The sequence below is a fragment of the Liolophura sinensis genome, chromosome 10 (assembly GCF_032854445.1).
Source record: "Liolophura sinensis isolate JHLJ2023 chromosome 10, CUHK_Ljap_v2, whole genome shotgun sequence".
NCBI classification, from domain to species: Eukaryota; Metazoa; Mollusca; class Polyplacophora; order Chitonida; family Chitonidae; genus Liolophura; species Liolophura sinensis.
The window spans coordinates 816,054-838,036 of NC_088304.1; the positions used below are offsets into that span (position 1 = coordinate 816,054).

General features: G+C 39.6%; 2 protein-coding genes across 3 annotated transcripts; one reads left to right on the forward strand and one right to left on the reverse strand.

Annotated features, from left to right (window-relative positions):
* Positions 1-237: 237 nt before the first annotated feature.
* On the reverse strand, positions 238-11,615 carry LOC135476557 (uncharacterized). Of its 2 annotated transcripts, XM_064756613.1 has the most exons (4): positions 11,514-11,615; positions 6,818-7,649; positions 3,376-3,593; positions 238-705 (listed from the first exon to the last, which is right to left on the reverse strand). In XM_064756613.1, exons 3-4 carry the CDS (start codon positions 3,589-3,591, stop codon positions 430-432), a joined length of 492 nt encoding a protein of 163 aa, XP_064612683.1. In that variant the 5' UTR covers positions 3,592-3,593; positions 6,818-7,649; positions 11,514-11,615; the 3' UTR covers positions 238-429. The 2 variants fall into 2 exon arrangements, with proteins under 2 accessions (XP_064612683.1, XP_064612684.1); XM_064756614.1 differs by lacking the exon at positions 11,514-11,615 and having other exon boundaries at positions 6,818-7,697.
* Positions 11,616-11,668: 53 nt separating this feature from the next.
* LOC135476556 (mitochondrial fission process protein 1-like) lies at positions 11,669-16,974 on the forward strand. The gene is made up of 3 exons (XM_064756612.1): positions 11,669-11,966; positions 14,057-14,184; positions 14,904-16,974. Exons 1-3 carry the CDS (start codon positions 11,831-11,833, stop codon positions 15,231-15,233), a joined length of 594 nt encoding a protein of 197 aa, XP_064612682.1. The 5' UTR covers positions 11,669-11,830; the 3' UTR covers positions 15,234-16,974.
* The last annotated feature ends 5,009 nt before the right edge of the window (positions 16,975-21,983 follow it).

Genomic DNA, 21,983 nt, shown 5'->3' on the forward strand with positions numbered 1-21,983 from the left:
CATGTAAATATAAACAGCTTGTAACACCATGAAACTACAGGTAGGTAGTCAGTAAGCAAATATAGTAAACCTTTGTTCCCATTGCTGAAAAAGCAGTTAAAAACAGATGTGCCGATACTCAGCATAAATCTCCAACATTTGCAAACACTAGAGTACTTTTTCCAGTGGTATTTATACATACAGTTATGATGAGAATGACACTAAAGGTGATTTATTGTGTCATTAAAGATGCTTCATAAAACTGAGCACATTATTTCTCTACACCTCATAGTTCTCTCAGAATGTTTCAAAATATTGGTCGTAGAGGCGATTGAAAAGGTTGAAGTATACGGGTAGTTCTAATTTACGCTTTCAGCTGGTTTTCTCTATATACATGCTACACACAGAATATGACCACACATAATTAAAGGCACAAAATATGACCGGACTTTAAGGCATTTTTGAAGATTTCTTTACATTTTTTAAATCTGATTTTGAACCAGAATTTTTTGTGGCTGATTCAACTTTTGGAGTTTTCTGTTTAGCTGATTCTGACACCCCAGTTTTATGTTTCAAAGCTGGCACCACCTCATTTTCATCAAAAGGCTTGGCTGCACTGCAGTTCTCAATGGGCAAGCGATTTACAATCTTGTCCATTTTTTGTGTGACTTTTCTGCAGTTTTCTTCTCTGATATGGATCTTGTGGAGTTTCTCTGCCTCAGCTTCCTGTACAACAACAAGACAACCATCAGGTTATTTCAAAATGGCATTTTCCACAAAATTGTTATGTGGGTTGTTCAATTCTACTCTGGAGAGCGCCATAGGGTGGTGGTTAAATATGATTGCTTGTCAGTTGCTTGGACACACAAGACGCAGGTTCAAATCCAGCCTTTGGCAGGGAATTTGTAGCATTTGTAATGTTCTCATTATTTATGGGACTCTGGAAACAATAAGCAGTCAACAACACTCATGTTGCTTTTTGCACAGTCCAATGCTCATTTCAGATCTCCTATCTTCTACCAAACTGGTGTGCACATCTGTGAGTCACATGTGGAACACTTGTGTCTCTATATTGTCATGATTCACCCCGCCACATTCCCTCCACTCATAAAACTGAACACCACCTCCTAAGTGAGAAATGGTGAGAATATGATGTCAAACAACAGTCAAATAAATAAATACATCTGACCAGAAATGTCTGGTCCATCCCATTGTAGGAGATGTAATGTTCAAGAATCCCTGCTTCCATTATTCTCAGGGCTTCAGTGGCAAAAAGCAGTTGTCACCTCTTTTGTGGTCTTGCATGAACAATCCTGGAGAAAGTTTGCCTTTCATGAACAGAGAATTACGTAACATAAAAAAATGTGAGGTAGTACCATGCCGTTTCTGGGATTCCTGGTATCCTTTATTCTAAAATTTCCTGTCGTCAGTTTTATGAGTGGAGGAAATCAGCATGGCTAAGGTCAACAGCCACCCTTTGGAAAATTAGTTTCTGATTTGTGATGTAGAAATAGGCTCATCGTACTGGCCATGGTGGAAGGTGAGTGGTCTTTAATGGCAATGACACTGTGGAAATGGTCACACACACCTCATTGACTGCTTGTTGTTACCAAGGCTCAACAAGTTCCTGGAGCAAGTTCTGTCTGTACAGACTATGCACACACGTTAATATCAATGTTCATCATACTATTACCCAGTCATCTCCTGTGTGTCAATCATCCTAGACAAGCTTCCACCTATACCCTGTCATCTCCTCAACTCTGTGTCAATCATCAGACAAGCTCCACCTTTACCTTGTCACCTCATTAACTCTGTGTCAATCATCCCAGACAAGCTCCCACCTATACCCTGTCATCTCTTCAACTCTGTGTCAATTATCAGACAAGCCCCACCTTTACTCTGTCATCTCACCAACTCTGTGTCAATCATCAGACAAGCCCCACCTTTACCCTGTCATCTCTTCAACTCTGTGCCAATTATCAGACAAGCTTCCACCTATACCCTGCCATCTCACCAACTGTGTCAATTATCAGACAAGCTCCCACCTATACCCTGTCATCTCTTCAACTCTGTGTCAATCATCCTAGACAAGCCCCACCTATACCCTGTCATCTCCTCAACTCTGTGTCAATCATCAGACAAGCCCCACCTTTACCCTGTCATCTCACCAACTGCGTCAATCATCAGACATGCCCCAACTTTACCTTCTCATCTCCTCAACTCCGTGTCAATCATCAGACAAGCCCCACCTTTACCCTGTCATTTCCTCAACTCTGTCCTCAGACCCTTTCCTTACCATCCTCTCCTTCCCTTACTGTCCTCCCCCTTCCCTTAATGTCTTCCCTTCCCTTACTGTCCTCTTCTTCCCTTACCATCCTCCCCTTCCCTTACTGTCCTCCCTTCCCTTACCATCCTTCCCTTCCCTTACTTAGTTCCCTCCTATATCCACTTTCAGCCCTCTTCAATCCCTCCATCCCCCATCCCTCCTAGACCCACCTCCATCCCACCTCGGCCATTCCTCCATCCCTCCTTGGCTCCCCTCCATCCATCCTAGGCCCTCATGAATCCCCGCTAGGCCAATACTCCATCCCTCCTAGGCCATTTCTCCTGGGCCATTCCTCCATCCAACACCTTCCTTCCCCATTACCTACTTCCCTCCCCGACACCACCTAAGTCAGTCAACACCTCCTCCCACCACCACTTAAGCACCTCCCTTACTCACTTCCTCTCGAACCCAAATCCCCTCTCCCACACCTCCTAAGTTCCTCCCATCCCTAACTTCTTCTCAAATCATTATCCACCCGCCCACACTTGAACTAAGCACATCCCCACCCCTACACTTCCTCTCAAACCATTATCCCCTCCCCACACTCCACCTACATGTAAGCACATCCCCACCCCTCACTTCCTTCCAAAACATTATCCCCTCCCCACACCCCACCTAAGAACATCCCCACCCCTCACCTTCCTCACAAACCATTATCCCCTCCCTACAACCCACTTAAGCACATCCCCAACCCTACACTTCCTCTCAAACCATTTATCCCCTCCCCACACTCCACTTACATGTAAGCACATCTCCACCCCTCACTTCCTTCCAAAACATTATCCCCTCCCCACACCCCACCTAAGAACATCCCCACCCCTCACCTTCCTCACAAACCATTATCCCCTCCCTACAACCCACTTAAGCACATCCTCACCCCTACACTTCCTCTCAACCCATTTATCCCCTCCCCACACTCCACTTACATGTAAGCACATCTCTACCCCTCACTTCCTTCCAAACCATTATCCCCTCCCCACACCCTACCTAAGCACATCCCTACCCCTCACCTTCCTCATAAACCATTATCCTCTCTCCACATCCCACCTAAGCACATCCCTACCCCTCACCTTCCTCCTTTCCTCAGCCTTCCTCTGTTTCTCCTGCATCTCCTCTACAGTCACTGGCTCCCTCACAGGCTGTCGTCTCAGACGCCCCGGCCCGGCTGATGGAGGCCTCTCCAGGTTATCATCCAAGCTGATCTCAAATGCTATCCCTCCCTGCTGTTTAGCCTGAGGGACAGGCGTTTTAGACGGCTTAACTTTGGTGTTCCTCGCAGAGGCCATGGCTGAAATTGCAGAATAACCCCATGATTCCATGATGTTTAAGTCAGACATATTCCTGAACACGCAGTAAATCCAAGCACTTCACCCACATGAGGCAACAGTAAGCAGATGATGAGGTGAAAGATAACATTGGAAAGTACAGATAAATGGATGATATTCTGAGAACTACAGCCGATAATAACAGGAAATTATAGTATCTTAGACAACAGAACAGTGTGCACAGTTATGCAAATTGCCAACATCAGAAAAACCTTAGACTTACAAGACTGTGAAGCAGAGTTTTGTATAACTCCCATGTTATTTGTTGGCACGAATTGGGCATGTTCGCGTGTGTACAATGGCAAACGCTCAGATGTTGGCAGTCTTGAATTTATAACTAGTGATCAATGGCTTTTTATCATTAACCTAACTGCTTTATTGCATGTCTGCATGTACAGTGACTCCCTTAGCATTGCATGTCTGCATGTACAGTGACTCGCATAGCATTGCATGTCTGCATGTACAGTGGACTCGCGTAGCATTGCATGTCTGCATGTACAGTGACCCCCTTAGCATTGCATGTCTGCATGTACAGTGAGTCTAAGCTTGCTGTTGTACCAACATTAATTTAGTTAAATCAAAACATCTCTTGAGTCTCTTGTAGCTTCATGCCATTCTATCATTGTTTTGGTCATATCCTAACACTTAGCATTATTTTGGTCACATCAAAACTGTGTCTTTAGGCTTGATGTCATTTCAGCATTATTTTAGCCATATTAATACAGTGTCGTCTCAGGATTGATGTCATTTCAGCATTATGTTGGTCACATAGGTACAGTATGTCCTTAAGGCTTGATGTTGTTTCAGCATTATTTTGGTCACTTCAATACAGTGTCTCTTAAGGCTTGATGTCATTTCAGAATTATTTTGATCACATCAATACAGTGTCTCTTAAGTCTTGATGTTGTTTCAGCATTATTTTGGTCACATCAATACAGTGTCTCTTAAGGCTTGATGTTGTTTCAGAATTATTTTGATCACATCAATATAGTGTATCTTAAGTCTTGATGTTGTTTCAGCATTATTTTGGTCACAATACAGTGTCTCTTAAGGCTTGATATCATTTCAGCACTATTTTGATAACATCCATACAGTGTCATTGAAGGCTTGATGTCACTTCAGCATTATTTTGGTCACTTCAATACAGTGTCTCTTAAGGCTTGATGTCATTTCAGCATTATTTTGATCACATCAATACAGTATCTCTTAAGTCTTGATGTTGTTTCAGCATTATTTTGATCACATCAATATAGTGTCTCTTAAGGCTTGATGTCGTTTCAGCATTATTTTTATCACATCAATACAGTATCTCTTAAGTCTTGATGTTGTTTCAGCATTATTTTGGTCACATCAATACAATGTCTCTTAAGGCTTGATGTCATTTCAGCATTATTTTGATCACATCAATACAGTGTCTCTTAAGTCTTGATGTTGTTTCAGCATTATTTTGGTCACATCAATACAGTGTCTCTTAAGGCTTGATGTCATTTCAGAATTATTTTGATCACATCAATATAGTGTATCTTAAGGCTTGATGTCGTTTCAGCATTATTTTGGTCACAATACAGTGTCTCTTAAGGCTTGATATCATTTCAGCATTATTTTGATAACATCCTTACAGTGTCCCTTAAGGCTTGATGTCACTTCAGCATTATTTTGGTCACTTCAATACAGTGTCTCTTAAGGCTTGATGTTGTTTCAGCATTATTTTGATCACATCAATACAGTATCTCTTAAGTCTTGATGTTGTTTCAGCATTATTTTGATCACATCAATACAGTGTCTCTTAAGGCTTGATGTTGTTTCAGCATTATTTTGATCACATCAATACAATGTCTCTTAAGGCTTGATGTCATTTCAGCATTATTTTGATCACATCAATACAGTGTCTCTTAAGTCTTGATGTTGTTTCAGCATTATTTTGGTCACATCAATACAATGTCTCTTAAGGCTTGATGTCATTTCAGCATTATTTTGATCACATCAATATAGTGTATCTTAAGGCTTGATGTCGTTTCAGCATTATTTTGGTCACATCAATACAATGTCTCTTAAGGCTTGATGTCATTTCAGCATTATTTTGATCACATCAATACAGTGTCTCTTTAGTCTTGATGTTGTTTCAGCATTATTTTGGTCACATCAATACAATGTCTCTTAAGGCTTGATGTCTTTTCAGCATTATTTTGATCACATCAACACAGTGTCTCTTTAGGTTTCATGTTGTTTCCGCATTATTTTGGTCATATTAATAAGATGTTTGTAAATGGAAATTCCCTGTTACCCATTCTCCTTACAGTTAAGTGCGTGTGAACTTACTACTATCAGATAGGCTCAATACGGTGCACTACTGGCTTTCCTCGGCCAGACAGACCGCGTGACTGGCAAATTCTGTGCTCCATTATTACAGATCTCGCGCGATAATCAGTGAAAGGCCAATCTGTGATAATTTGTGAAAAGCCAATAGTGCACCTAGTTTGACAGGCTAAACCCTCTGCTTCAATGGGCATGAGGTGACAAAGAGCACAGACTTAGCAGACTACAGACCCATGCTGAGAAAAGCTGCATGCGGCCATGATTTCACACACATACATGTAGCAGTGAACATTATGGCAGCAGGTCACTGGAGACGAGTATATACACAATCTGACAATGGAGAATTCTCGCATACTCCTTTTTTCCTGGATAGACACACTTAAATTATTGAAGTCAAAGCAGGACAAACGGGAAAGATTCCCCTCTTTATACAGTTACATGATGATGAGTTTTCATTGCAGATGGATTAAATTTTATATATACAAGGTATATGTCATCGTGCAGCACCAAAGTTTCCTTTATTGATTGTCTAATCTAATGTCTAAGTACCTCCCCATATTTAACTGTTATTTACTTATTTGATTGGCGTTTCATGCCGTACTCAAGAATATTTCACTTATACGATGGCGGCCAGCATAATGGAGGGAGGAAACTGGACAGAGCCCAGGGGGAAACCCACGACCATTCGTATTTAACCTTTATATTGGTACCATACTACACTGGTACACTACACCTCTGAAATGGAAAATACAGATTGTGTGGATATGTAGACATTAAGTTTATCTGGTTTGTATGAATTAATCCTTGCTGTAGATATATAGCCTAATTAACTGCTTAATGATAATGTCATCACAATAGATATCATACTTACCTTTTAGGGGTGCTCCTAGAGATGTGGTCTATACTGTGGGACGGTGTATGTCGTTCAGTTAACCTGTTACAGCCTTTAACTGGATGGACAGCCGACAAATCACTTTGCAGAGAAGCCCCTGACGACCAAGCTGATCAATGTTGTGTTCTTGTGTACTCTCACTGGTTGTTTTCTGCACTGTTGTTTCTCTGCTCAACCAATTGTAGCGCGATAAACACAGGTGCTAAAGGCGTGATGGTGTGAATACAACTGATTGTAAACTTTACTTTGCATGGCCTTTATTAATGTCCCATCTGTGCAGGTAAATGAAGGTTTTGCAGCTTACTGAGGTGAAGCTATTATCGTCCTGGTAGCAGTCATTGATCGACCTATTGCATATGGTATTTGTAAAACATGACAGTAATTATACCGGTCAAACAGTACCTACTGTATAGTGTATGACAGACAAGCTTTTAGTTGCCACAGTTTGCATGTGTGCATGTCCATAGAGGCCTACAGGTACCGTTATCAAACAGACAATTTGCATGAAGATATTACAACGCTATGGTGCCACATATATACGAATCACTTCAGAGAATTTTTCATTAGATACATCAATATGCATGTATTACCAAATGCACAAATGCGTGAAATTTTACTTAATCCATGACTGTTTTTTAAATATTTTTGGGGTCTGTTTGTATGCTGAGGTAGCCATGACAGTGAAGATTAAATTCACATTCTGATCGTGAACACACATGAAACCTGGTCAGTAGCTACAAAGGTGCACTATAATGCAGTAATTCCATTTAATGTTGGTTGTGATGAAATTGCTGGATTCAGAAGGTAAAATCTGCATAAAAACAAAAACAGTCGTATCAGTTTTAATCAACAATAGCAACTTTATTCTTCACTTTTGTTTTCGATTAAACTTTGAAAAGGGAATGCATAGAAATTATTCCGGTTGCACAGAAAGTCTAGTTATGGGCAACTAAAGGTGAGCTAGTGTCATGCCAGAGAACCATCAGCCTGGTTATGGGCAACTAGAGGTGAGCTAGTGTCATGCCAGAGAACCATCAGCCTGGTTATGGGCAACTAGAGGTGAGCTAGTGTCATGCCAGAGAACCATCAGCCTGGTTGTCGGCAACTAGAGGTGAGCTAGTGCCATGCCAGAGAGCCATCAGCCTGGTTATGGGCAACTGGAGGTGAGCTAGCGTCATGCGAGAGAACCATCAGCCTGGTTATGGGCAACTAGAGGTGAGCTAGTGTCATGCGAGAGAACCATCAGCCTGGTTGTGGACAGCTAGAGGTGAGCTAGTGTCATGCAAGAGAACCATCAGCCTGGTTGTGGGCAACTAGAGGTGAGCTAGTGTCATGCCAGAGAACCATCAGCCTGGTTGTGGGCAACTAGAGGTGAGCTAGTGTCATGCCAGAGAACCATCAGAAGCCTGCTGCAAGTGTGTTGTGGACAGCTAGAAGCCTGCTGCATGTGTGTTGTGGACAGCTAGAAGCCTGCTGCAAGTGTGTTGTGGACAGCTAGAAGCCTGCTGCAAGTGTGTTGTGGACAGCTAGAAGCCTGCTGCAAGTGTGCTAGTGGTGAACTAATGTCATGCCACAGAGAACCTTCAGCCTTGTGTGGACAGCTAGAAGCCTGCTGCAAGTGTGTTGTGGACAGCTAGAAGCCTGCTGCAAGTGTGCTAGTGGTGAACTGTCATGCCACAGAGAACCTTCAGCCTTGTGTGGACAGCTAGAAGCCCGCTACAAGTGTGATAGTGGTGAACTAGTGTCATGCCACTGAGAACCTTCAGCCTGGTTGTGGACAGCTAGAATCCTGCTACAAGTGTGCTGGTTATGAACTGGTGTCATGCCACTGAGAACCTTCAGCCTTGTGTGGACAGCTAGAAGCCTGCTACAAGTGTGCTAGTGGTGAACTAATGTCATGCCACAGAGAACCTTCAGCCTTGTGTGGACAGCTAGAAGCCTGCTACAAGTGTGCTAGTGGTGAACTAGTGTCATGCTATGGGGAACCTTCAGCCTGGTTCTGGACAGCTAGAATCCTGCTACAAGTGTGCTGGTGGTGAACTAGTGTCATGCCACTGAGAACCTTCAGCCTGGTTGTGGACAGCTAGAAGCCTGCTACAAGTGTGCTAGTGGTGAACTAGTGTCATGCTATGGAGAACCTTCAGCCTGGTTGTGGACAGCTAGAAGCCTGCTACAAGTGTGCTGGTGGTGAGATGGTGGCTGTAGTAGTATACTATACTACTAGCAAACCTGGCATATAATTATATAACACTTCGAGACATCCTTTAGTTAATTAGTCTTTGGGTTTTATAGGACTGCATTCATGAATATATCTGCACTAAATAATGTACACTATTAATGTTTTTCTACCTTGTTTGAGCACTACTTATTCAGTGAATCTGTTGTGACTACTTGTATTGATACCTGTGTCAGGTAAAAATGAAATCTGTGCGCTCTGTTAACTTTGTAAGTGACTGCCTAGAATAGGCTATGAACTCGTTCAAGTCTCTTTCTGTGATTCTTACAAAAGTAATGCAGCCAGGGGCGCATAGAAAAAAAAATATGGATTGAAGGCTCCTGGCCTGTGTTACATGCAAAGACAGGTGGTTACTGTGTTCATGAATATTCTGGTTAATTAAAAATTAATTTGTAATCTATAACTTATTCCATGCATTTCCTGCATACTTAAATAAGCTCAGAAATGTACATAATGCTTGTTTCACGTGTTCTATACAAACTGCTGTATATTTCCTCTGTAGAAGACAGATGTGTTGGCCTACATACATGTAGGCGCTATATGTTTCCTTGGAAGAACATTTTGATTATTTTACATATGCATATGATTATTTTATTTATGTACATAAATAAATAAAAGACAAGTAGTAAATGGGCCGATATGTTAAATCCATATTCCCTAATCAAATACAAATTTTTCTGTTTATCAATAACTGCTTAAATTGTTTTTTCTTTTTTTTTCAGAAAATATCAAACATGTACATGCACCTGTACTATTTAGACTCATAGAGTTCAAATTGATCTAAAGTTTGAACAAGTTATAAATCAACCAGCAATACAAAATTATGTTTACAAACTATGTTACTGATTTCGAATGGTAACAAGTGCATGGACAAGGCTGATATCTTGGGAAAGGTAATTATTTGTGCTATTTGAAAATAAATATTTGAAAGCATATGAGCTAATCAATTTTCTGCCAAAAATCTCTGGTATATAACCTTTTTATATCTATGAAAACCTGTTAGGAAAGAAAAAAATAATTGATAGGCCAGCACAGTATACCACACCATGTCTTGACTGAAATCAATATGTCTTGGTTTTGCCTCTACTGAGTATCATTACAGATTATACATACAGAAGTACAACATTTCGGGTTACTAAGGTCTAACAGACATAGGCCTACATAACTATAAAAATACTATCGTCTTAATATTAAAATGTACATTAGTTGGATCAGGGGCTTGGGCAGCCATGTTAAACTGAAGATAAAGAGCCAACGTTACAAAGCTGTTCCATTTACCTCCTGCAGAATTCACAGCAATGGTAAAACTGGGTAATTTTTAACCTGTCTTTTTAGGGGGCAAAATCAATCCTTGCTGGCAGGTTGTGGAGAAAATCGGATTTCAAACTGGACCTGCATATGTTATCTGGGCTATTCTTCCATAAAAAGTAGGGCTGTCACTTATACAGCTTTTGTATTCATGGCCAAATTGGCTACCTTTTTCGATGCTGCCCAATGTTAATTTCCTTTCCTGTATGAGGGAGTGTGATGGAACAGCCAGCTTCCCTGACCCTGACAATGACCAACTTACATGTACATATATAGCATTAACCATCTTCCATTAGTTTAAGTGTTTACAGCAGACATAATGTGGGATCCTGTTATGATGTTGACATGGTTGCAAAGAGCTAATGGCTGACAATTATCCATCAATATTTCTGGGTCAGCGAGTTCTGCTGAATTGATTGATGTTATCACATCAACATCAAGCCTTGGTTAATTGATTGTGACTTTTTAACGCACGCAGATTCTTCAATATTATAAATATCTAATGGAAGCAACCAGACTTGCCATGCTAAGTTATCTTTGGGTGGTGATTGGAAAATTACTTCATGAAGAGTTTGAGGTTTAATTAATGCTTGAAAGCTGTTGTCCCATGAGAGCATGTGTTTTTTTTTTTAGCATAATTGCTAACAACATGCACTAAAAATTGTGTATCGATTTTAAACAGCATGAACCACATAAAGATGCGTGTTGATGCATGTTAAAGACGTTTGTAGTTCCTAGTACATGTGTACTTATGGCTAGTTAAAATGCATGTTTAGGCCTACCTCGGAATATGAATATGCGTAGCAAAATTTATTTGCTCAGTCATTCAGTTCTATATGTTTATCTAAAATTTGGTATCATGTATTAATTTATGTAATGTACAGGTGTATATGATTTAACTATTTATTCATTTCTTTATTTCAATAATTTTTTTTATTAAAAAATATTTTTAATAAAAAATACGCAGTTCAACTGCTAGTCAACACATTACATTGAATAGGCCTATCCTTATCAGGCTTTTAAATTAAATTTAGCTCATACTGAACTGGTCACCCATCCCTGCCAAACCTCACCATCTACTAAGGGAGTGCTTTAACTAATTTAAGCAAACACATCTTCACTGTCACATACGTATGGTATACTTCCCGGAAGACAAAGGATTAGAGGCCAGTCAGGCTATTTTCACAAGGAGCTATCGCTGTGGCGTTCATGACAACACGTGGTTACCATGAACTAGCGTGTTTATAGGGGGCGCTATCAAACGTAAGTATTCCTCGTGCTATTTCTACTCTGACTGTGCACGCGTTGCAAAACTAACCCATTCGTCTCCATTGGGGGTTACCGCTTTTTATCTGACTATATGACGCATTGCTGTAGCCCATTTTTGGCTTTGCCACCGAATAATATCATTCTTGCGGATAAAAAGCGACGGTCGAGGTGGTCGTGGGATGGCAAGTCCAACTACAACAACAACACACGCTGCTGCTGTCAACTTGCACAAAATGCCCGCTAAACATCCACAAAATGAAGAAAAGAGCGATCAGAAGATAGATATATTCAGGCACACTCCAGTGAGATATTTAGGTGAGTGTAAATTGTCGGTGTGAGTTTTGATCATTAATATTAATGTGGCACTAGTAATATATATGACAGTGTGTAAACCAGTCTGTGTTATTCATAAGAATTAACACGTCAATAATTTAACTCGTCGTAGCGGTTTCCAGTTGGGGAAAAGTGCGGGGGAGGGACGGGTGTGGCGATGAGCTTTTTAGTTGATTTTTGTCAGTTGCAATGACAAGGTCGATGCTTTTGTTTGTCGTGCAGTAAGCCCCTTTATTGTTCCTCAACGATTGTCCATCTAGATGCACTGAGTGTGCAGAGTGTGCACTGAGTCCATCAAAATACGAACTCCCATCTCCTTTCAACTTATGGCAGTCCAAATCTCGTCCTCTGTGCATTTAGATGTAGCTTTCTGGTGGAATCTGTAATACCAACCCCCTTATTTACTATCCTTGCCTATGAAACTAATTAACTCGCTGCATGGTGGTCACATTGACTTGCTAGCTCTTCGGCAGTGGCAAGTGCCCCACCGTCGACAGCCATTTTGAAGTGTCACGTGACACTCTTGGGTTTGAAAGGCAGTTGAGTTTTGGTATTGAAATCCTCAAGAAAACTACATGTAGGCCTAATATATTTGACTGACGTCTGCAAGAACAACTTCAACCTTCTTAATTCAATCCAGAAAGGCATGAAAAAAAACTTGTATTTTTAGTGCAGGTAAGTTTGGGTGCCTTGAGTGCAGACCTCATTGAGATCGGCTCAATCGAGTTGGAGTGCCCAGGTGTGTGTCAATTTGTTTGAGAGTTGTCGAGAGTCATTAGGATGAATGTCAGAATTTTAAGATATCACACTGAGTCCATCTAGATGGACTACATCAACATGAGCTGATTGTTTTTTTTTTAAATAAGAAATATGTTATGAAATTCATAGTCCTATGAGTTATTCCTTGGTAATTTTGCAATGTAGCAGTGTATGTAAATTTATTTATTTAATGGATCAGTGTTTTACGTCGCACTCAAAAATATTTTGATCACTTATATAAAGGTGGTCAGCATTATGGTGGGAGAAAACAGGGCAGATCGAGCCAGGGGGAAACCCATGGCCACCAGTATATCTGTGAATGATGAAATTGCCTCAGGGTCACTCTTGGGTATTCATAGTTCACCAAGATGGACTCAGTGTGCTATTTAAAATGGTGACACTGATGGTATCATGGTAACATTCCCCCCTCTCTAAAAACATGTCGTTGTTTTCAAACTCCCATCTCCTTCCCACTCATAGCAAAATGACTCACTCCCTCCACTTTTTTCTATGTAATTTCCCACATGAATCGCGAATACTATCATCAAATAATTTATTCTTAATTTAGTGCCCTTGCCTCCAAAACTAATTAACTCTCTGCCTTTTGGTCCTATTTACTCCTAAAACTTCTGTGGTTCAGAGCACCTCGCAGTCAACAGCTGTTATAAAGTGTCATGTGACTTACTTGTGGGTTTGAAAACCCACTTTTGACTTTTGGCATTGAAATCCTCCACAAAACTGTTATATTTCCTTTGCTACCTGCAAGCACAACTTAAATCCTTCTAATTTAACCCAGAAGAGCATAAAAAAAAAGATATTTTTAGTGCTGGTAAATTTGGGTGCCATAAGCGCGAGCTCATTGAGATCGGTTCTTTTGAGTTGGAGCCTGGAAATGTATGGCCATTTTGTGAGAAGTGGGGGTGGACAGTGTTGTGATGCATCTCAGAATATTAAAATAGCACACTGAGTCCATCTATATAGACTAAGTTATTCCCTGAAGCATACTGTTATTGTTACTGTATGCTTACCAGCTGTGAGGTCTAAATTGGATCTGCACTCTTATCGATTAGGCTGAAGGGAAATCCCCACTAGCTTACTGCTAGCACAGGCACTTTAATTTAGTATTAAGCTCTGAAAGACATATTTATTTAGCAAGTACACCTGTTCTACGTGTAATGTCCATTGTACTAGAATACCATGTGGCACTGTTCAGGTTATTCATGCAGTTGGCATCCGTCCTGGATGTCCTCTGCTCCACAGATATGCTGAATGAAATACATACATGTATATACATGCCTATAGTTTACTTGTAGGATATGCTAATGAGATAGGAGAGGCTTTCAGAGCTCAGGTTCATGTTCGGGTTGTACATGCGAGTTACCTGGTGGCCAGTGGTTATGTTGTGGCAGATGCATTGCATAAAGGTCAACAGGCTTTAGAGGTACATGTATGTTACTTTTTATCCCAGTATCCAAATAGAAGTATTGTATTTCAGCTAAAGTTTAGCATTTTTCAAATGAGACATTTTACCTGATTCTGATTGATTCATCCACCTTATAGAGACACGTTAGAGTTTTGTGTGACGTTTGATTATTAAATTTCCTATCAGAAAATCTTAGAATCGAAAGTATCATTTTGAAGGCCTTAATCTACATGCTTCTGGAATTGTGCTTTATACACCAAACTTAAGGTGAAGTACGGTATGTTATGATGATATTTGTTAGTCTTTCCATCAGGTGAAGTGTATTGTAGATTTGTTGATTTGTTTTGTAATATGTTACGTTTGTATATTGTCGTTTGTCACCATACATTGTACTTACACTGTAAGACAATATATATGAAGGATGTCAATTTTATGGGTGCATAGTCAAGAAAAGTTTTATAGAATGTGAATAAAACACAGACCTTTGGCAACTTGCTGACAAACTTTTCTGCTTATGACGTACAGATATGCACAGCATATTGTTGGTCAAGTGGCCTTCAGCAAACTTTTAGGAAGCTTGCATCTTTGGTGACACAAACACATCATTTTTCTTTTTCATAATAATCGTCAATTTGTGTGCATAATTTCCTTTTAAAAAAAAGTGCTTCAGAGGTCGATAAGGTTGAAGATTTACAGAAAGTATTTCATTTTTTTTATTCATTTATTTTCTTGTGCAGAAATCCTCGTCCACTGACAAGGAGAGGACAAGTAAGGTGTTCACAGCTGTGATGGACACTCTGATATGGCAAGGCCTAGCCTCTGTAGTTATACCTGGCTTCACCATCAACCGTATCTGTGCAGCCACAGGCTTCCTGCTCTCACGACGCTCTTCCTTTCCCCTACTGACCCGCAAGTGGATGACAACAGCTGTGGGGCTGGCGTGTATACCACTGATTATTTCCCCTATCGACAGATCTGTCGATTATCTAATGAACAACACCTTTAGGAAGTGGATTCGATTTGATGAAGATTTGGAAGAAGTTGTGTACCATAAGAGGAAGGACTGATGCCACGAGAGGTCATGATTTGAGATTTTAGGACCTTCATACTATAGCAGTAATGCCAACAGTGTATGAAATTCTAGGTGGATTCACACTGGATGGGAAAACCACAGTCAAGGCAAGTTTAAAAAAATTATTTGTTTGGTGTGTCTTTGAATCCATTAGAAAAATAGGGTAGGACAGTTGAGATTTTTTTTATAGATCTGGCAAATGAAAAAAATTGGCATTTTTAAAGAAATTAACATGGGGAAAAATAAAAAATAAATGACTTTGATCAAAATCCCAATAAAAACTATTATGGTCAAACCATCTTTTGAAATGAGAGCTTGTATTTTATGTGAGGTTACATCAACAGAGAAGTGAGATATCAGCTGTTGTTGTGGTTGCCCCATCCTGTAGGAGTCCGCCTACAATAGTCTCTGCTGTCTGACAATCTTTAAGTCTCAAATTTTTTGTGCAGTTTTCAAGTGCATATATTAACAAAGCAATAATATACATACTTGTGTATATTCAGTATATATAGGTTTATTCTGTGATGCGCATTATGTTCCAGTATTATGCAAATGTATTTGCTTGTCCTGTGTAATTCCACTCGGTATGTCCCTTCTTGCAGCATTTGGCAGTTGAACTTTTATTCAGTAATGGATTTTTTATACTCTGAACTCCTGGATTTTCATTCTGTCCTAATGCATTATACATATTGCCAAAGAAACTCTCGATGTAATATCTGAATTATTCAGTGCTCCGGAGGATTTTTGTTGTTGTTGTTGTTTTAACACTACATATGCAGTAGGAATGTTACTGCGTGATCGTAAAAGAGTTAAGTGAATTTGTTTGCCAGGGTATTTTTTATTGTATACGTGTGTATGGAATGGATGTGACCTTTGTGAATATTTGTTGGAAAAAATATGTGAAGAAGCCTTTTTTCTTTACCTTCCCACGTGTTTAATACATTGCATATATATCGCACATATTCTATCTTTGCTTCTCCCACTGACTTGGACATATTCTATCTTCGCTTCTCCCACTGACTTGGACATATTCTATCTTCGCTTCTCCCACTGACTTGGACATATTCTATCTTTGCTTCTCCCACTGACTTGGACATATACTATCTTCGCTTCTCCCACTGACTGGGACATATACTATCTTCGCTTCTCCCACTGACTTGGGCTTCCAGGGAATGACATAAAGGCAACAGTACGTAGACTCTGTTGTTAGAAAGCAAACTGTGACTCACTTTCTGCTCCCACAAAAGGAAGGTTTTTGATGACAATATGATATCGAGTTTGATTGAATGGTTTTATGTGTGGAAATCTGTGCTTTGCAAGTAGAAAAATCTAACTGTGTGAAACTTTGAACCACCACCTTGGTAAATTATACATTAATGTTTCCATGTGTCAGTGGAAGTGTGGGATAGTTTCTATGGTTACAAAGGGAGAATGTTCCCAGAAACAGGTCCTTTGTCAGGAGAATCTAATATGTCCAAATGTGTGAAACGTTCAACCGTGGTGATGACTGTTACTTACTGAGTGTATGTAGTATTTATAACATTGTACCATCAGTCGCCACGATATCATGCATGGTACAGAGAGTACAGATGTGTTGTTTGCTTACTACTCATGAGTGGTACTGCACATTGTATTTATAATGTTGTACCTTCAAACCATGCATGGTAGACAGAGTACAGATGTGTTGTTTGCTTACTACTCATGAGTGGTACTGCACATTGTATTTATAATGTTGTACCATCAGACCATGCATGATAGACAGAGTACAGATGTGTTGTTTGCTTACTACTCATGAGTGGTACTGCACATTGTATTTATAATGTTGTACCATCAGACCATGCATGATAGACAGAGTACAGATGTGTTGTTTGCTTACTACTCATGAGTGGTACTGCACATTGTATTTATAATGTTGTACCATCAAACCATGCATGGTAGACAGAGTACAGATGTGTTGTTTGCTTATTACTCATGAGTGGTACTGCACATTGTATTTATAATGTTGTACCATCAGACCATGCATGATAGACAGAATACAGATGTGTTGTTTGCTTACTACTCATGAGTGATACTGCACATTGTATTTATAATGTTGTACCATCAGACCATGCATGGTAGACAGAGTACAGATGTGTTGTTTGCTTACTACTCTTGAGTGGTACTGCACATTGTATTTATAATGTTGTACCATCAGACCATGCATGATAGACAGAGTACAGATGTGTTGTTTGCTTACTACTCATGAGTGGTACTGCACATTGTATTTATAATGTTGTACCATCAAACCATGCATGGTAGACAGAGTACAGATGTGTTGTTTGCTTATTACTCATGAGTGGTACTGCACATTGTATTTATAATGTTGTACCATCAAACCATGCATGATAGACAGAGTACAGATGTGTTGTTTGCTTACTACTCATGAGTGATACTGCACATTGTATTTATAATGTTGTACCATCAGACCATGCATGATAGACAGAGTACAGATGTGTTGTTTGCTTACTAATCATGAGTGGTACTGCACATTGTATTTATAATGTTGTACCATCAAACCATGCATGATACACAGAGTACAGATGTGTTGTTTGCTTACTACTCATGAGTGGTACTGCACATTGTATTTATAATGTTGTACCATCAAACCATGCATGGTAGACAGAGTACAGATGTGTTGTTTGCTTACTACTCATGAGCAGTACTGTACGTTGTATTTTTAACACCGCTAAAGCTGTACTAGTATGTATACATATGATGAATGTATGTACATGTATATAGATTTTATTTTCCTGGAGACTGAAGGGAGTACTGGTTCCCTTGAAATTTTTTTTTTTTTTTTTTTTTACATATTTTTTTTAATATCTGAGGAGCATAATACCATCTAAAAGTCATCTTATCGTCCTATGTACTCAAGTACACCTATTACATCTATTTATTTACATCTGTTTTTATTGTCTGTTTTTATCCCAGTTTTTGGGTCATGAATTTAGAAAGAAAGACAATCAGTGTTTAAGCATTGAGTCTGAATATTACCAGATTTTGGATGAAAAAAAAACCTTTTTTAGGTCTTTTGTGAAGAAATTTTGTGTCTAGACATGTGTTTTGTTTGTCTTTTTTTTACACTGTGACGTAGATGATGAGTTCTCATAAATATTTTGAAAAATGAATGGAGTACAGGGTGCTAAGGTTTTTATTATTTTTGTTGTTTTTAATTTTTGTCAGAAAAATAAATAGATTCAAATGGACTCTTATGGTGAGCTTTATGTACCAGGTTGATTATGTTCATCGGACACAATGACCTCACATAATTGTGTTCATCAGGCATATGATTGTGCTCATCAGGCACAGTGACCTCACATGATTGTGTTCATCAGGCATATGATTGTGCTCATCAGGCACAGTGACCTCACATGATTGTGTTCATCAGGCACAATGACCTCACATGATTGTGTTCATCAGACACAGTGACCTCACATGATTGTGCTCATCAGACACAGTGACCTCACGTGAATGTGTTCATCAGGCACAGTGACCTCACATGATTGTGTTCATCAGACACATTGTCCTCACATGACTGTGTTCATCAGGGTCATGATTGAGTTCATCAGGTACAGTGACCTCACATGATGGTGTTCATCAGGCACAATGACCTCACGATAGGGCTCATCAGGCACAATGACCTCACATGACTGTACTCATCAGGCACAATGACCCCACATTGATATCGTAAAGAGAGCAACATTTGATATTAGAACATTTTCTATGTTTATGTTGGCATATTATATAGGAATGAACATCTGAAGTGTTTAATATATATGTGAATATACATATACAGAAGAAAAGACGATTGTAGTATTACATGTCTTGTGTGGCTAACACTATCAAGGTGAAGCAGAGACGATTGTGGTATTACATGTCTTGTGTGGCTAACACTATCAAGGTGAAGCAGAGACGATTGTGATATTACATGTCGTGTGTGGCTAACACTATCAAGGTGAAGCAGAGACGATTGTGATATTACATGTCTTGTGTGGCTAACACTATCAAGGTGAAGCAGAGACGATTGTGGTATTACATGTCTTGTTTCGTTATCACTATCAAGGTGAAGCAGAGACGATTGTGATATTACATGTCTTGTGTGGCTAACACTATCAAGGTGAAGCAGAGACGATTGTGGTATTACATGTCTTGTGTGGCTAACACTATCAAGGTGAAGCCGAGACGATTGTGGTATTACATGTCTTGAGTGGCTAACACTATCAAGGTGAAGCCGAGACGATTGTGGTATTACATGTCTTGTGTGGCTAACACTATCAAGGTGAAGCAGAGACGATTGTGGTATTACATGTCTTGTGTGGCTAACACTATCAAGGTGAAGCAGAGACGATTGTGGTATTACATGTCTTGTGTGGCTAACACTATCAAGGTGAAGCAGAGACGATTGTGGTATTACATGTCTTATTTGGTTATCACTATCAAGGTGAAGCAGAGACGATTGTGATATTACATGTCTTGTTTGGTTATCACTATCAAGGTGAAGCAGAGACAATTGTGATATACATGTCGTGTGTGGCTAACACTATCAAGGTGAAGCAGAGACGGTTGTGATATTACATGTCGTGTGTGGCTAACACTATCTAGGTGAAGCAGAGACGATTGTGATATTACATGTCTTGTGTGGCTAACACTATCAAGGTGAAGCAGAGACGATTGTGGTATTACATGTCTTGTTTGGTTATCACTATCAAGGTGAAGCAGAGACGATTGTGATATTACATGTCTTGTGTGGCTAAAACTATCAAGGTGAAGCAGAGACGATCGTGATATTACATGTCTTGTGTGGCTAACACTATCAAGGTGGAGCGGAGACGATTGTGGTATTACATGTCTTGTTTGGTTATCACTATCAAGGTGAAGCAGAGACGATTGTGGTATTACATGTCTTGTTTGGTTATCACTATCAAGGTGAAGCAGAGACGATCGTGATATTACATGTCTTGTGTGGCTAAAACTATCAAGGTGAAGCAGAGACGATTGTGATATTACATGTCTTGTGTGGCTAACACTATCAAGGTGAAGCAGAGACGATTGTGATATTGCATGTCTTGAGTGGCTAACACTATCAAGGTGAAGCAGAGACGATTGTGATATTGCATGTCTTGAGTGGCTAAAACTATCAAGGTGAAGCAGAGACGATTGTGATATTACATGTCGTGTGTGGCTAACACTATAAAGGTGAAGCAGAGACGATTGTGATATTACATGTCTTGTGTGGCTAACACTGTCAGGGTGAAGTAGAATTCCTACCACAGCCTTCATGCCTTTGATTGTATTTAGTTTGCTGCCAAAATTTTGTTTAAATTAATGATGTATTTCAAGTACAGTGTTTGTTGGGTATTTTTTCTTGTGATGATAACCTTAATTTTGATAGGCCTTAAAATCTAAGTAAAGCAGTGACAGGTGTATATGGGAATGTTTTGGACATAAAACTGTTTCATAAAGGCATGTACTCCTGCGTGACATTGAGCTGAAATGTAAGGCTTGCGGAAACATCCACTGAATGTTTAATCCCTGATGGTTGTGAAAACTGGTATGTGTCAATTACTTAGCTTCTGTTGAAAGTGTGCACAGAAGTATTAAGGAATTGCATTACTCAAGTATTACAGACATGCTTACAAGTAAATTTCCACATGGTCCCCTATGTACACTGTATATCCAGAGTAAATACAGTGTGTGCAGGAGTGTGCTCCCCTTATTAACGGTATTAATAATTTGTGTGAGGTTTTGCTAGGACTAAAATTTATATGCATATTGGATTGTTACAAATTGTTAATGTTAATTTGTTTGAAGTGTTGGCAATAAAGTTTTTTAAGTTTTTTCATTCCTTTTTTTGTGATTTATTTATATGCACAGGTGTGTTCGTACCTGTTCATTTTAACATTTTATCTTTGGTTAAGAACATTCATATTGTATTTATGCTATTTTAGCAAATATTTTCATGTATGAAATGGGGGTTAAGTTTAAGAGTGTAGGAAACTGGGAAGTCCAGAGCCGTGGCACCTATAAAGTGAAGGGAGAGCTGGATTCAGACAATCATTGGGGTGCACCAGCCATCTACAAGGGCAAGCAATCTTGTACCTCATGGAACTGCTGTGACCAGCGATTTCAGTAACAGTATGGTATTATTAGTAAAGTAGACAGAGGATATTGCTGTTCAATAGTTTACAGGGTTTACTTTCCTTTGTAGAGGGCTGTTGAGCCTCATTGTTTCAATGTTGGCTGTTTTTTTTTTTAAACAGCAGCACAAGATACTAGCAAGAGCCAACCTATTCTATTGGATGACTACAAATATGTGCTACCTGGTTCACCATACTGTGGCAATCTGAGTGACTATGATCATGACAGAATATGGTTTGCTGTGCTGTTTACTTGTACTATGAGTGAGAGATCCAGGTTCAATCCCTACTCTGGTTATGGCCTAGAATTTAAAATAAACAGTCTTCCTTTTCTTGGCTTAATTGGCATCCAGTATTATAGCCTGGGAGAGATAAGCCAAGTAATTGTCCGTCCAGTGTCCTCATACTAGCTGTGACTGGGTTCAGTTGGGGACAGGAGCATTGCATCCCACTCAGGTAGCACAAAAACTATGTTAACATTGTCAGTATCAACATGCATGCAGGGTCATGGCATGCCTGGTATTATGTTGGCAGTGATCAAACCACAAGGAAACTAACAATCAACTGTC

What these genes read in the sequence shown, in the direction of transcription:
- LOC135476557 (XM_064756613.1), bottom strand. Translation starts at nt 3,591, where the DNA reads ATGGCCTCTGCGAGGAACACCAAAGTTAAGCCGTCTAAAACGCCTGTC. An exon ending in AGGCTGAGGAAAGGAGGAAG is followed by an intron (nt 706 to 3,375) that starts GTGAGGGGTAGG and finishes GTTGTTGTACAG; the next exon opens with GAAGCTGAGGCAGAGAAACT.
- LOC135476556 (XM_064756612.1), top strand. Translation starts at nt 11,831, where the DNA reads ATGGCAAGTCCAACTACAACAACAACACACGCTGCTGCTGTCAACTTG. An exon ending in CACTCCAGTGAGATATTTAG is followed by an intron (nt 11,967 to 14,056) that starts GTGAGTGTAAAT and finishes GTTTACTTGTAG; the next exon opens with GATATGCTAATGAGATAGGA. An exon ending in AAGGTCAACAGGCTTTAGAG is followed by an intron (nt 14,185 to 14,903) that starts GTACATGTATGT and finishes TTTCTTGTGCAG; the next exon opens with AAATCCTCGTCCACTGACAA.